This window comes from Scophthalmus maximus, chromosome 21, assembly GCF_022379125.1.
Source record: "Scophthalmus maximus strain ysfricsl-2021 chromosome 21, ASM2237912v1, whole genome shotgun sequence".
Classification (NCBI taxonomy): Eukaryota; Metazoa; Chordata; class Actinopteri; order Pleuronectiformes; family Scophthalmidae; genus Scophthalmus; species Scophthalmus maximus.
This window is the reverse complement of record NC_061535.1, coordinates 610,332-626,462: the sequence shown is the minus strand read 5'-3', so window position 1 is coordinate 626,462 and position 16,131 is coordinate 610,332. Positions and strand designations below refer to the sequence as shown.

General features: G+C 39.7%; 1 protein-coding gene across 1 annotated transcript in view; it reads right to left on the bottom strand.

Annotated features, from left to right (window-relative positions):
* ptprn2 (protein tyrosine phosphatase receptor type N2) overlaps nt 1-16,131 on the bottom strand; it is a 112,926-nt gene that overhangs the window by 56,793 nt on the left and 40,002 nt on the right. The window contains exon 10 of the mRNA XM_035619352.2: nt 11,007-11,086. Coding sequence (XP_035475245.2) covers nt 11,007-11,086 — 80 coding nt within the window. The remainder of the gene's footprint in view (nt 1-11,006; nt 11,087-16,131) is intronic.

Genomic DNA, 16,131 nt, shown 5'->3' with positions numbered 1-16,131 from the left:
AAAAACACTTAATAACACGGTGTAACTTAATTGTATTTGGAGTTGATGAGTAAACATTTTCAGATGAATGAGAGCAATGTTTTGAATCATTAGCGCTTAAAAATATTTTTTTATTTAAATTATATAAATTATGTCTCAACAAGGTGTTTGCAGTTCATTTTTTAGTCACTGACCTGATATGATAACCTTGGGCTCTATATTTTCTCAGCGGTAGCAAATACACATTCATTTTGTGGGTGAGTTGGTCCAACAGCAAAATGAAAGGCAGTTGCCTCTTTAATAAGCTCACTGCAGGCAAGTTTATGTACCATCAACCCTCGGCCAAAGATTGTTTCTAAGAGGAAGGGGAAGTACCACCATCATCATTTTATTGCAATGTTTTGGAAGAAATACTGTATGATTCTGCCTTTCAAAAAGACGAAAAGAGAGGTGACTGTTCTCTGAATGTTCTCTGCAGCTGATTTAGATATTTTAACCAAATCAAACTGTTCAGTCCTGTCTGTATACTGCTTCTGGATTTTGAATAGGTGGATCGAATTGAAACAGTGCAAGGAAATAAACATACAACATGTCTCATCTGATACCAACAAAATACATACATAGATAAATAAATGTATCCTTGAATAGGATACATGGTCATTATGTTGAGTTCAGTGCCGGAGCTCTCCAGGCTACAACTGTGCATTAGGCTGCACACTTAATAGCAATATAGATACCCACCTGCAGAATTCAGTCACTCCCTCAGCTTTGCACTCAGTGTTTGTGTGTGTGTGTGTGTGTGTGTGTGTGGGGTTTTTTTTTTGGGGGGGGGGGGGGGGGGGGGGGGGTTGGGTCGTGCAGTCTATATGACAAGATGCACAGAAGCTGCAAGTAAATACAGCTGTGCCGTGGGAATATTTTGGCACTCATGCCTCTTATGCCTCTCATGATGACTGCTACCTAAAAATGACAGTGTGGGGGGTAAAACAACACAATAAGACGCTATAAATTGCTTTTTGAGTAAATTCTCAATAAATATGTTTGGCTTTATTTTTTTCTTTTACATCCATGTTGCTTCATGTTAAGTTGCTGCAGAGACCAAAACACACTGAGCATGTGCATCATCACTAGATCCATTTAAACTTTAAATGGATCTAGTGATGATGCACAAGCATACATTTTAAAGCAAGAACCAGGGTCTAGTCACTCTCCTTAATTACTGCTTATAATAGGTTATAAAAATCTGCATCACAGGTAAAAGGGGGCAAAAGCGGTCTGCAAGCACACAAACAGATATAGAGAGATATACAAAGGAAGTGAAAATTGAACATCTGTCTTTTTTTTTTCTTTTCTTTCAAGCCGAGTGCCAAAGAAAGCTGGTGCTGCACCTGGACATGAATTCTAGACAGGCAGGCACTTGGATGAGGGGGGATGGAAGAAAGAGAGAAAAGGAAGAGACGTGAATGAAAATGAGGGGACAGGGTGGAATTCATGTCTCCTCCATCTGGAGACACTCACGGCCGGGGGGGGGGGGGGGGGGGGGGGGGGGGGGGGATCTATTGGGTCAACGATCAATTCATTGCCCAATACTACATGCTGAATTAGAGTTCTAGCAAATACTAGCAAATAATAGTGGAATAAATCTGTTTAAAATAATGACATACAAACAGACTGCTCATTGTGCATCCTTTATTTAAAATGTTACGAAATGGCTCTCAAAATTGTTTTATGTTTTCAGACAGCTGTAATCCTTCAGAAAAATAAATATATAATTATACTCAAAGAGGAACTACAAAAGCAAACAGTGCTTTGAAGATGGAAAGCCCGAAATGTCACCCGCCCGCTTTGAAGCTCTCTGGCTCTCTTTGTTTCTCTACACTTGTAGCTCACAAAACCACTGGCAGAGTGCACTTTATTCAGGAGCCAATTTAGTGCAGATGTAGCATTAAGAGAAAAAACATATAAACACATGCGCATGAGCTCAGACATATATATACAAACAAGAACACGTCCATACACACCTGGAACAGCTACATCGCACAGCAAATGTATGGCCATCCCCATTTGTTTTGTTCCAGCCCTTTGTGGATTCAAGCAATTTAAGCGTCATCCGCTGTCTCTTTGATACACGCATTTAGTTCTGTAAGTCCATTAACAGCCATATCCAGCCAAAATATAACATGTATCTTTTCAGTACATATTTTCTTTAATTTGTTTTAAATGTGTTACAGCTGGTTCAGAGAAGAGATCTCGATGAAATGATGATGATATGTCCAAGCAAAAAATTCCTAATTCCAGCTTCTTGGCTGAAAGGATTTGCTGCTATTTTTTTCAGGTTCATAAGTGGTGTTCAGGAAGAACAAACAATTCGACAACAGTGCGCACATTTTATGAACTAAATAATGAAGACAACAATCAGCAGAAAAACTGAACTGGTGAGAGGCATCTGAGCATTTTTATGGTGTAAGAAGTAATAATGATGTATTACTATGTTGGTTTGAAGGCTCAGTATGTTTGGAAGAATATCTTCAGCATCATTGTCCATCCTACTACTTTGTCCATCCTACTACTTTGTCCATCCTACTACTTTGGGCAATATCATTCCAGGACAAACAGAAAGATAAAGCCTACAACTAAATTTCTCTGTAAGTCAAAATCTTGAAAAAAAATGTAAGGGAAAAGTTTCAAATTGTTATAATGCTTTTAAGCTGAATTATGACTCATCGTAGGAGAAGAGAAGCTCATTTACATAGCTGTTTGCAACGAACAAACACAATGTACGAGTACCTGCTGTTGGCGACATGAGGGCCATCAGCATGTGTTCACTCACTTGGAGTAGCATTCACGTTGGGCACAGGGATAAAAGTTTAAGGGAGGGGGGATATAGAGGAGCGGTGAAGGAGTCAGGAAGAAGCCAAAGGGAAATGAGAGAGTGAGTGCTGGTGGTGGCAGGGCTGAAGAGGAGGTGGGATTTTCTGCTCAACGTGGTGCTTAAACCAACAGCATTGAACAAGTGTTCACCAGACTATGTGCCTTCATCCTCTGCAGCTAACAGAGTAGCAACAAAACCTCCAACAGAATACAAAATACATGAGCCCCCAAAACAGGGTTTGCAGAAATAGGGCTCGGATAGGGTTCTTGAAAGCAAATAAATTCAACATTTGTTCTGGTCTTGATGAAAACATTGATTGGAGAGATATGAACAAGTCTGTAATTTTTCCTGAGAACACTCTGGTTAAATGTACAGAGAAAACAAAGATGTGTGACTGTCTCATCAGAGACAGGTAATTATCATTACAGCTTTATGGAAAAATGTGCCTTTTTGTCAGTTCATAAACCATGAAGCTAGTGAGGCATTGTGTTATTCATTTTTCCACCATGTGTGAGAAAATGTGTTGTCACCAGTCATCCTGCGAGGCTCAGCTGGAAATTCGATCATGGTTTAGTCCTTGGTCAGAAAAAAATTGCAGCATCGACCCTCTGGCACAATTCCAGAGGAGATCAATTATAAAATTTGGTGTCTAATGGTGTGTATGAGAAAAATACACAACATGATATTTTCATTGTTTTTTCATAAACAATCAGTATGACTACTAATCTTCAGAGAAACTGTTGGGTCAAATATCATCAAGAAGGAATGTGGAACTCAATCAAACTCTAATTAATGGCAACAAGGTTCAAATGAAAATAGTCTTAGCCACTAAAATCATGTATTTGTTACTTGAGCCTTCATCCAAATATCACATAGTGAATATAGGTGTATATAGACTGATAATGTTGCTAAATTTTGACGGTTTCAGTGTTAAAACATTTAAGTTTTAAGTAAACCTTCAGTTTTTGTTGTCACCAGAACAAGCACAAACACTACCAGATGCAAAGTGTTACTTATGGGTTTAAACACCAGTACCTTGTCATAAAGTGAGATTATTTGTTATCACAACACATTTCAGGACAAACAATATGTTGATTCAATTTAAAAGTAGTTTTGGGGAAATATTTATAATACCTGAGCATCATGCTTTGACACAATTCACATTGCAACATATTATTGTATTTATTTGTTGATCCATGTCTCTAATTTAACCCCCTACTCATTAATCTCACGCCATTCGCTGATAGCTTTGTTTCGTCCACTAGAAATCGCTTTCAATTATTCATACCTATTTTCCACAAATACCTTGGAGATGGAATTAGCAAACAAACAATGCCAGGCGACACTAATCCTCGTCTACAGCAAAGATCCTTTAATGCACTAGAGATCTGGCCGGCTGTTGACAGGCACCTGTTACTGTCTTCAGCTGCTTTGCAACAGCAATGTTGACAGTAAATATGTTTACAGTAGCTGTGTAGCCCTGACCCTGCACTGAGGTGCAGGGATAATACTGAAGCAAAGAAAAGAGGAATAACGAAGAGCAGGAGAGCATGGAGAACGAGGAAAGACCACGACTGACAAGGATAAAGAGGATAAAGACGAGCGGAAGACACAGCCGCATTCATCGATTGGAACATTCTTGGCTCCTCGACACAATAGAAAACATTTCCACATGACACCTTTTTCTGTGAGATGAACATGAAGAGTCAGCGGCTGATGAAAGCTCACTCTCTCGGCCAGGGACAAGGATAAAAAGTAGATGTTCTAGACGGATTTCCTGATGCCAGAAGGGCCTTGCAGAGCATTTTAATGGCTGTCTTTGACTATTTAAAATATAATTTTCTTCTTGGAGGGAAAGAAAAGAATGGTAACCTTGGAATTATAAAGATATTTGGCACACTGATGGAGATGAAATGTTCCCACCAAAACAAAAATACAAATTATTGAGCAGTTTACTGGGACTCATAAAACTCTGGTTATCTAGCAGCCTGCAGCAACCAAATACACATAGAGACACACATATTTTTATGGATGGAGCAAACATATTTACCTGGTGAGATCAACAATGCATAAGGGTTTAGGAACACAGAACAGTAAGATTTTGTTATCAGACCGCAGCAAAAAGATCCACTGTGCATGAGCTACAGAAATGCTCTGGAAAAAACAGTCTCCTTTCTTGGAAGCACACTACTTGACCAATGGAGGAGCTTCTGGACTACTTTTTGATAAATCAAACAGCGACTTTACCAATGAGAAATGCAGTTAAACTAGAAATAGCGATGCTAGTGAACAACACAACTAAGTTCAAATTTGAAAACTGATGGTAATCATACCATGAAAATGGGACTGCTACCGGTAATGGAAAAAAAATCTCCATCGCCCCAAAACAAGAAATATTAAACACCATGGTGGGTTTTACTTTGGATATCCCAATAAATGTGGGGTTGGTCCTCAGATATCCAGGTCTCAAAAAAGGTGGATGCAAAGTGGCTGCCAAAGGAGAAACACATATCAATATGTTTTCTAATCTGGCCAATGTCTCATCCTTTCACCAAGTATCGTGGAAATCTGTTCAGTAGTCCTTGGGTAATATAGGTGTGAAAACATAAGCTCCTTGGCGGAGTTAATGATCATAAGTTGCAGTTGGATACAAAACAGTTCAGAAGAGCTCCAATTACAACAGTTATAACCTTTACATTATTAGATGAGTAATCATGATCTAGTGATATAATGTATAATGCATAATAGTCAGGGGAGAATATTTTCTCCTCAATTTGTTACTGAAAATAAATAAATGAATGGATAATCAAAATCGTCAAATACTACCATATACTGTGATATATATGGTAGTATTTGACAATTTTATATATATATATATATATATATTAACTATATATATATATATATTATATATTATATATATTATATTATATATTATATAGATACATTGGTATGTATATATATATATTATATAGATACATTGGTATGTGTGTGGCCTTTAGATAATGCAGAAAGCCTGGCAAGGTACTTCTAATACTGAAAGAAAGTAAAAAGAGCCTGATGGCTTAGACGACTGGGAGCTGGGCTTGTAACACACACACACACACACACACACACACACACACACACAATCTCACATACCAACACAAATACACAGAGCCAGGGGCAATGGAGGAGAAGAGACTGAAGAAGACTTTGATCACTGAACTGCACATTCAAGCACTCAACCAGAGAGGGCAGTCAGTGATGAGGAGGAGAGAGGAGAGTGCCCAGGGAAAGAGGGAAGGGAAAGAGAGGGGGGGGGATGGGTTGTTTTCTGACCCCTATGCTCAATGATACAGATGTCAAGGCATGAACACAAACAATCAGGCATCCAACACTGACAGTGCTAAGCTCTGTTGTATTTAAAAAGAAAAAAAAAAATCATATTTCTTGATTGTTGAAAATCCAACCGACAAAACAAATTAGATTTAGCCTTGTGAATGTTGTGTCTGGACATGAGCAAACAGAGAGTGGTGGCAACTTTCAGAAAATGCAATTCTCTTATTTCTTTAGTGTCTGGTGGCATGGAAACATCTGAATAAACATTACAATATCAAGCAGAAACCAGACACACACCTGTGTCACATAGAAATCCCTGCATCTTACCTTTACAAACAGTGAATGTCCAAAACCTGGCAGCTTTAACACTACAGATTCGTCCTCCATGCCTGAGATGCAGGTGGATAAACCATTGTGCTGTTTGCAAAGAGAACAGGTAATTATCGTTGGCATTTTGACAAGTGTTTGCCAGAGTGAAGGTCAACTCTGTCTGCGTGGGAGATCTATGCTAATCTGCTCAGCTGGAAAGACTACCACTCACCACTCAAATGGTAGTTAGCATCATTATGCAGCCACAGCTACGGTGTTTTCACTTTAGAGTTGTCTGCAAGGGCGCGTGTGTGAGTGTGTGTGGGTGTCAGATCAGAGAGCATACCAGGCTGGTGATTAGTGGCCGATACAGCCAATGGTTTTATCAATACCCTAACTTTTCCAACTCAGTCAAGCTTAGATTTGTTTTTTCATTTTTTCATTTTTTTCTGTACTTCCATCCCAAAGTTCAGGTTGGTGCACAGATTAAAAATGCTCATAAAAACAGGTGAATAGAAATGCATACCAAAATACTTGGGAATTTTTCACATAATGTCACTTCTTATGCTCCCCTTATCTCCTTTCTGTTGTCACTTACACGTGGGTGTAAATGTGTAAGTCTGCGTGAGTGTGTGTGCGTGTGTGTGTGTGTGTGTGTGAGAGAGAGAGGGGGGCAGACAGACAGAGGCAGAGGTAGAAACATTGGGGCAGACAATGTCTGCGTTCATGTCTCTGGGTGTCTCTCCCTCGGGTGACAGCCGTGTGTCAGGGTCTCTGCACTCTGCTCCAGATGGCCCAGCCAGTTGCTCCCAGGGTCCCCAGGCTCCCAGCACTCATTGACCAGGGCCAGGGTTCTCACGGCCTGGGGGCCGGCTGACTCATTGCTGTGGCCTGGCCTCTGGGGCCTCCGAGGGGCTCTGGGTGCCCAGCCGTGACAGCCGAGACAATAGGAGAGTCCTCACCCAGCTCCCACCCACCACCTATCAGCATCTTTTAACACACATATATTCACTCACACACCCTGGTGTTTGACCTGGACATCCTTGACCACAGTTGGTAGACAGTGGCCAAGTCACCAGACATGACAAAACCTGCTGGCCAATGAAATAGATTTGACATGGAGCTGAAAAACATAGTAGATTTATAATAAAAGCAGAAAAAAACATATCTGCTGCAAATCTAGAAGATGATCCATCAAAAACAAATCAATATCATCAATTCAAAATATAATGAGAGGACATAATTATAGAAAACTCCCTTCCTACACATGAATCTACCTACTCGTTGTGAAGTGCACAAACATGTAAGTGGAAGCAGGGGGTGGATCAAATCCATCATTAGCTATAGGTTGTAGATTTACAGTGAGCAAGAGCAATTCTGGCAGATACAATTGACCCCAACTGACGGTGATTTACATGTTCAGAAATCGCAGTGAGATAGAGAGAGAATGCAAGAAGTAGAAAAGGTAGAATTCTAAACGATACGTTTCAACATTGGTTTTCACAGCTTGGCTGTCACTTCATCAAACATTGAATAAATATTTTTTTGGCACAGTATGAACACCACAGCTGCAAAAAAAAGAAAAAAGAAAAACACACACACACAAACATGCACACATACATCCGCACACAAACACGGACACACAGAATGCCTTGTAGTTTCGATAAAGCAGCAGCTTTCCCTTTTGTTTTGCAGGCGAGCAGGGATTAGGCAGTGTGGGTCTTTGTCCTGCCGTTTTCCAGTTGAGCAGAACACAAGAGCCTCTACCTCCACTAATACAGTCAGACCTCCCAGCAGGCCTTTCACCACAAAGCCGCTAAGAACCTGCTGCCCAAAAGATGCTTTTCAAGGAGTTATCAAATCTCCTCTATACTGTCCATGCCTTTCAACCGAGTCTCTTTGTCTATTCTTTTCAATGGAGCATTGAACACATCAAATAGAACTGATGGGCAGATAGATGGACAGAAGAATGTAGCAGAGTCATATTAACCTCATTCAGACACAGCTAACAAAGTACAGTCACGATAACTGGTAAAGGCTTCCTATATAGTTGGGCGTGAATGCACATGTGTTATTAGTACTAGTATTAATAATACAGTAAATTAACCATATCTGAAGTGGTTATGTTACAATTAGCCCAATTACAAACAAAAGATTTCTCCACTACATTTTATTGTGAATTATTTGATTTTGGCTTTCAAACTTTTGTGATTTCTGACTGTTTGTTTAACATTTGAGTATGTCTTCAAAACTGGCATATTTCACTAATTTTTTTAATACTTCATAGACTGAATGATGGATATATTCATGATAAACAAAATAACTCTTATCTTCTTAGGCTGTTATAAAATTAAGAATATTTTTTATTTGCAGCTTTATTTGTGACTATAATATTCCAGGTAGTAGTAACCCAATAGGTCAATTAGTCAATCGGAAAAATAAATACCAATTTTAATAATCAATTTACCATTTAAGTGGGTTACTGAAGCAAAAAGACTTCTAAACATTTGTTGATTCCATTTTCTCAAATATTATAATATACTCTTACAGTTTTTATATCACTGTAAATATATATATTTTTTATCTTGCAAGGAGTCCTGGGTTCAAATCCCGAACAAGCCCCAAATTTTTATGATTTTGATTCACACGTTCGCAATGTTTTTTTGATATTTTATTGGCTAAACTATTCATCTGAAATGACATAACATAATAATCAATAGTGAATTGAATCATTAGCTCCAGCCCAAATGAACAATACAGGTGTATAAAGCAGAATTTAAGTACAGTTAGAGCATGGCTCTAGGCGCAGTCGCATGCCGATGATTGATTACTGATTGTTCTGTTTTTAATATTTATTAGCCAGTTAGAAAGAAGAAACCATTTGATGAATTTTCCACAGTATTACACAGTTTTTGGTTTTCTACTTTCATGACTGCCATAAAGCATGCTGGGCTGGCTCTCAGCAGCAGGTTTTGCACAGAATACAGCAGGGGTTTTGATGAGTTCATTAGGACGCCACGTCATTTATGCGCAGTCACACATAAGTCAAAGGTCAGCCGGGATTACCCAGGTGGCCACCGCGGGTGTCAGTTGTATTTTTTTAGATTCCACTTAAACCATGCTGTTGCCCCACTACCTGGTAACCACTTTAAAACCACCATGTCATTGTCATTTCATATTGAATTCACTGTCATGTATGCATATTTTGGAGCTGGAATAAAAGGATTTTAAACACCAAAGGGACAGTTTCTACATTCACTTCCTTTTGTTTTAATATCAGGAGGAGAGCGGGAAATCCTCTTCGCTTCACACTGGTGGAAATAGAGGGGAGGTAGGAGGGGGGCACAGGGGATAAAGCTCTGGCAGGATTTCATCTAAGATCAGTGGGGGCACACATATAGCTCCAAAGACAGATGATTTAACCACTTTGCTATCTTTAAGCCCCATTTTTACCTTTTCAGCTGCTGAATTGGGATAAACAAATGTTGAAGCTAAACCTTAAGTAGTCCAATAAGCTCCTTCTGTCTGCTTTCACAAATCATTATTCAGGTGGGCTGTATTCATAATTCATCAACATGGGTCAAGCCGATGATCATGTTGACTTAACATTTGGTCTGACATTTCAGCCCAACTCACGCCTGTCATTAGCTCTCACCACACGCCACCTCATCAAAGTCAGTCACTCAAGAGAGGAGGGAAAAAAAGAGGACAAAGAATTAGAAAATGGGATGGAAAAGAAAGTTCAACCCCAAGTCCGGTAAGGCGATAAATCTGTATCATCAGCCATCATCCAGAACATTCCTAATAGAAAACTAGTTGGTGGCAAAAAAATGACACATTTCAGCCAGTAGCAACACCACAGTGTTGATTCCAGTGGGGTGATATTGGATGATATTGACTGTTGAGGGTATTGCTGAGCTTCTCAAAGTCATTTCCGACCAAAGCAAGGACATCAACACACATCCAACACACACCGACACCATAGTTGGGCTGATCGGAGCGCAGACAATATATGAGAAAGTGGAGCCATTGCAAACTTCCTTTCTATGGGTGACAGCTCTCCATCAGTCTAGATCAAACTAGTTTATACATGCAGGCACGCACACACACATATACGCACACACACACGCGTGCACACACACACGCACGTGCACGCACTCACGTGCAAAACCTATTTCAATCTGTCAGCCTGTTGGACTTTATAGAGGACCAAATAAACTGTCCTGTGTGCTGTATATGAGTGTGTGTGGACAGGACAAGTGTGCACACTAGGTTCATTATCTCAGTAATTGATGGTCGTCTGTCATTGTACACTGTTGATAATCTTCTTTGGGACAGCGGCTTGTCTGAGCAAGATGAACACCAGCCTATCTACTGTATCTGGATAGACAAATCTGTGTTCTCGAATGCTGGAGCACAGACAGTGACAGATGGGTCTGGCTAGTAAAAATTAGATGAATAGGGATGAAGGTTGTCAACAGGATAATCGCATGTGATAAGAAAAAATATAGACTGCTGCTCTTACCCGCAACTTCAACCAGATCTGCAGTGGTCACGTTCTTGGAGTTGGCTCCAACTCTAAAAGTCAAGGCAGGACCTAGGACACTGCAAAAAAAGAGCAAAGAGAAACAAAATGAGCAGTTGCATTTAAATGTCTTGTTTACAGCATTTACTGTTCGTTTTGAGTTTGAGTTTTATAGCAACTGTCACACCAGAGACCATCCACAGCCCCGTCTACCGGGTCACGTTGAGGAAGATTGTGGTCTTGCGTCAATGTAAAAAAGCACCTGAAGTCACTCAACCTTTTTCAATATTAAACAGGCCATGATCTTTCCCCAACCTTCACCATGTGAGTGTCTAAACATGCACAAAAAAGTTTAATGATGCATAGTCACTAAGATTGGATATTGTACTGCCGAAAACAAATGTTGTCTGTGGACATTTTATTAATATGTTTAGTATCAACTTATTTGCAACTTGCAAAATGACATCATATCATTATGTTAATGGGAAATGTATTCCAGTTGCAATATTGTTTCTTTGAAAAAATATTTGCTGAGTTTATATTTTGAGATTACTTCCCAAGAGTTAGATGAAAAGAACTTGCAGGAAGTTAAAATCTAGCCATTTTCCTGATTACACTTTTATGCTAATCTAATTGGCTGCTCTCTGTATCTTTATATTTAATGGACAGATATTGGTAATAACTACATTGCCCAAAAATGTTTTTAAAAAACTGCTCTAAGGAACATTAAGGTTAATCCTACAATGAATGTATGCTTTGAATGAAGTGAGGAGAAGCAGAGGAGTTTCAGATATAATTTTTTGCGACAAAATGTGACATGAATTTTGCTTTCTGTTTCAGTTTGATCTTTGCTAAAGACCAAAGTATAGTCACCATCTACAGTAACCTGTCTGTGCTGCCTGTGCCCATATTCTCCTCAGTCTGGTCAGCTCAAAATAAAGGTGCCATATTTGTTAGAGCAGGATAAGTGGAGCAGGATAAGTGTTTAAGGTCTGAGGATGGCAATGCATAGTATCTAACAACCACACCGGACTCTGTAAGAAATCCCAACAGTGGTCTGGGGGAGAACAGTATATACTGATGCAATGTGTAAAGAAAAAAATGTACTCATGTCTACTGTAATCTCTTCATCTCTCAAATGAAAAACAAATGTCATAGCTCAAAAGGGAGAATTTTTAACAGCTAGCAGTTACTTCATAGTCCTGGGAGGGATGTGTTTCGAAACATGGTTAAACAAGGCAACATAAGCATCGTATCGCCATGAATGATGAAGACTCTGTCAGGGCTAATCAGTAACAAATATGGCACCTTTATTTTGAGCTGTAAATGTAGTTCCCCAATGGGCCAATCAGGGTAATTCTGGAATGCAGCAGCGAGATATTTTTCGTCAGGTTTGCCAAAATGATCAGAGATGTCTCTGATACCGATGATGAACAAATGGCATGAGTGAACAAATGATCAATGCTGTGTGAGTGAGATACACCACTCCTCCAAGTTCTAAGGAAAGTCCAACAGACCAATTTAGTGATGATTTTAAAATGCAAGAGCTGACAGTGAGATCCACACTGTGAAAATCAGCATTTTATCTATTACTTTTTGTCTTTGATTTAGTCCCAAATGTCTACACAAGAGTTTGGGCCTTAACTGACACTATTGCAGCACGCTAATGCTTGCTAATAGAACACATCATCAGTCAATTCGGTAAACTATGCTGTGTTTGAGATTTAGAACAAAAGTCTATTGTATTGCAGACTTTTGAAACCATGAACCTTAACTCGTGCGATAAGCCTATGAGCCTGTGATATGTCTCATTAACACCAAGTCTACATTATTTTATTCCTAAGCTACATTGTTGTTTCATGCAGTGTAAATTAATAGTATCTTACCTTAGATCAAAAGCTCATTTGCTTTCTGTTTGATACAAAAGATCAATACCAATCTCCTGTCTGTGCATTAAATATGAAGACAGAGCCAGGCGACGGTTTAGCTTAGCATAGCTTAGCTTAGCATACAGGCAGGGAACATCGTGAAACAGCTATCCTTGATGTTTCTGAACCCCTGTCTTCACTGTTTCCTGTCCAGTTGTATACTGATTAAATGAACACAATATTACGTGTAAATAACTGAGGTTTCAAGATACTAGTAGGCAGATGTTAGCTATGGAAAAAGCCAGGCTAGCTGCTTCCAATTGTTTCTAGTCTTTATACAAAGCTAAGATAACCAGCTGCTCGCTGTTGCTTAATTATTAGCATATAGTGCAACTCTCGGCAAGAAAGTAAAGTTGCATTTTTCTCAAAATGTTGCAATATTCCTTGACACTATACAAAAAAACATTCATGAAGATTTTATGTTTGCAGTGATAAATTACTCAATCAAGCTTCAAGAATCTGCTTTTCACCATGCACAGAAATGAATGAAAACCAATAGCTGCCTTGGACGGTTCCATACAAACATGAGGGGCTAAAACTTGTCAAATCACTGGTATGGTGGGGGTTGATACCAGCCCACAAGGTCTACTAGCTACTGAACATATGGCATTGAGCTGAGATGTCTACTTGCTCTATCTTTCCTCCAGCCTTCCAGGTAGACTGTATGACAGAGAGGTATATTAGTCAGACTGCCAGAATGCTGTAACCAAGATGCACTCACCATCAGTCAGTCCGCTACAGAGGCGGTGACACTGGCTCGGCCAGGGGCAACATATGAGCCAATACCGCTAGACAGACAGACTCAACCATGCAACAGGGCATTTGTGAACATAATCACACTCAAATACACACATACATGGCTCTGAAAAAAAAAATCCTTCTCTAATGCCTTCACCTGGTCTCTGTTTGTTCTTGTAAATGTCAATATTTCCCCAATCTTCACTACTGCCTCCAGTCTCCCTGGTCAAAGGTGTTCTGCCAGGGATCTCAATGAATCTCAAATTTAACTGACATGATTGTTTTTTGCTTATTTTTTTATTTCCAAGCCACACAGAGCCTATTCAAATATATGAGGGGGGGGTGCCACAGTTGGGAGATGAAGTCAGAAGACAGAAAAGTTATCTGGCAGACTTCACACTGCCTCCTGTGTTATCGGATGTGTAAGCTTGGACTTCATATAAGCTCTGCTGGTGGGACATGATGAGTGTATGTGGAGACTGGTTAAGGGGATATTGGCAGAAGGCGGGTGTGGGTGTTTGTGTGCCTGAACAGACTGTGTTAGTATGGACTTGTGAGTTTGTGTCCTACTCCCCCTAGTGTTTCTGACAGGTAAAACACTTACGTCATCTGAAAAGGGGCACATAGAGTATTTTATAATTGTTTTAGGCATCTTAAAATCTAAAAAATATTGAAACCTCCAGCTTCCTCCTTTCATTCTCTTTGTGTGGGAAATAATTCCTCTCTCGATGCCTGTTGTCATATTTCAGTATCTCTTTTCCCATCTTCCTATCAGTGCCCATCAGAGCGAATGAGAGAGAGCAGACCTCAGAGCAGGGCGGTGTGGTCTGACCCAGCTCCCATACTCAGGCAGCCTGATATTCAGACAGAGGCTTTCAAACGTTTACCTGCTGTGGCCACATAGCAAGAGTCACAATGGGCTTGCGCCACATCCTCCATCTCAGCTATTTCTACATGAATGCGCTTTCATTACTCTATAAAAATGAAAAGAAAAGAGATAAAAAAGCCTGACAAAGAGGACATTTTCTGTATTTGTTTTCTGTACAGAATACTTTTCATCAATACAAGGTGGAATACAGCGTGGAAGCTTCATTTGCAGAATCTATCTGTTGCTTTTTTGATAGCTTTTACAGGTGTAACATTTACTTGAATCCTATAGCAACTACAGTCAGATTATTAACATAATGCATTTGCATATATAATTATTGAAAATATATAATTATTTTTGCTGCACTGAAACCAGTTACAACATTAAAATGCTGCTAACATGTTAATGCAGATTTTCAGAGTGTGAATCAGAATTTTTTTTAGTGTACAGCTACTTCTGGGGACATTTCGGTCACCTGAGCGAGTACTCCTCGTTTTCATGCTAAACCCCAGTAAAAAAATTAATTTAAGAAAGACAAAATTTTCAGTCTATATGAAAAATGGAACAAATCATTGAATATTGGCCCTTCCCATTGTAATTAGGTTTTATTACACCACACTGCACTACTGTTGCTTGACTACAGTGTCTGAATACTACACTGGTCATTCATCAGAATCCAGATAACCACATTGATCATTATGTGCATCAGCTGAGTCTGAGTGATATCAAATGACGGGTGCAATAACAACTCAAACAGTGCTGGCATGAGGACATATCATTGTGTTCTTGGAGATCAGAACATCTCCTCAGTTCCATTTATCTTGAGGTCACTGAGCATATTTTCAGTGTTGAACAGTAGATACAGAACACTCTCTGACAGTTTTCTCTCCCAGTAGCTATTATACACCATAATCGTCTATGTACAGTTGCACTGCAGCTGCAGACTGAAATTCACCGGCTTTGGTGTACATATGCTGCCGATGTTTTTTGAACAACCCAGACTTCACTTCTCCTGCAGGAGTATCTTGAAACGCTTGTCAGATCTTACGCAAACACATCTAGTCTGCCTCCTACATGGTCTGACACCAAATGTGCAGCAGAACCATGGTACAAGCACAAACCAGCCTGGGTTCAAGGACAGTTCGCTTGCTCATTAATATATTATCCACATCCTGCTGGAATACTTTCCCTGTATCCAGCTCTCTGTCTACTGCCGTTTCCCTTCTCTCTCTCTTTCTCTTTAACATGTCATTTGATGACTTGACTGCTCTCTCCTTGACAAGGTATGCAGTGACAATGTGGTAAGGCAGTGTTTTGAATACAATGGAGACATCAGTATGTGTCTGGAGGTAACTAGGCCTGATTTCTCTCCCTGCAAGAAGTCAAACACCCCGAAAGGTCAGAAAACAACAAACCCCTACAATCTCTGACAGTGTGGCACAGCATTTTCGCACAAATAGTGCTTGCTGTGTCTGGACAGCCTTAACTCTGTTTCCCTTACCTCAAAGGCACTAAGCAAAACTGTTCCAAATGCTTTTAATGTGCCCAATTATCCTTTATGGAATGTATCGCTTGTAAACTGCAAGGTAAA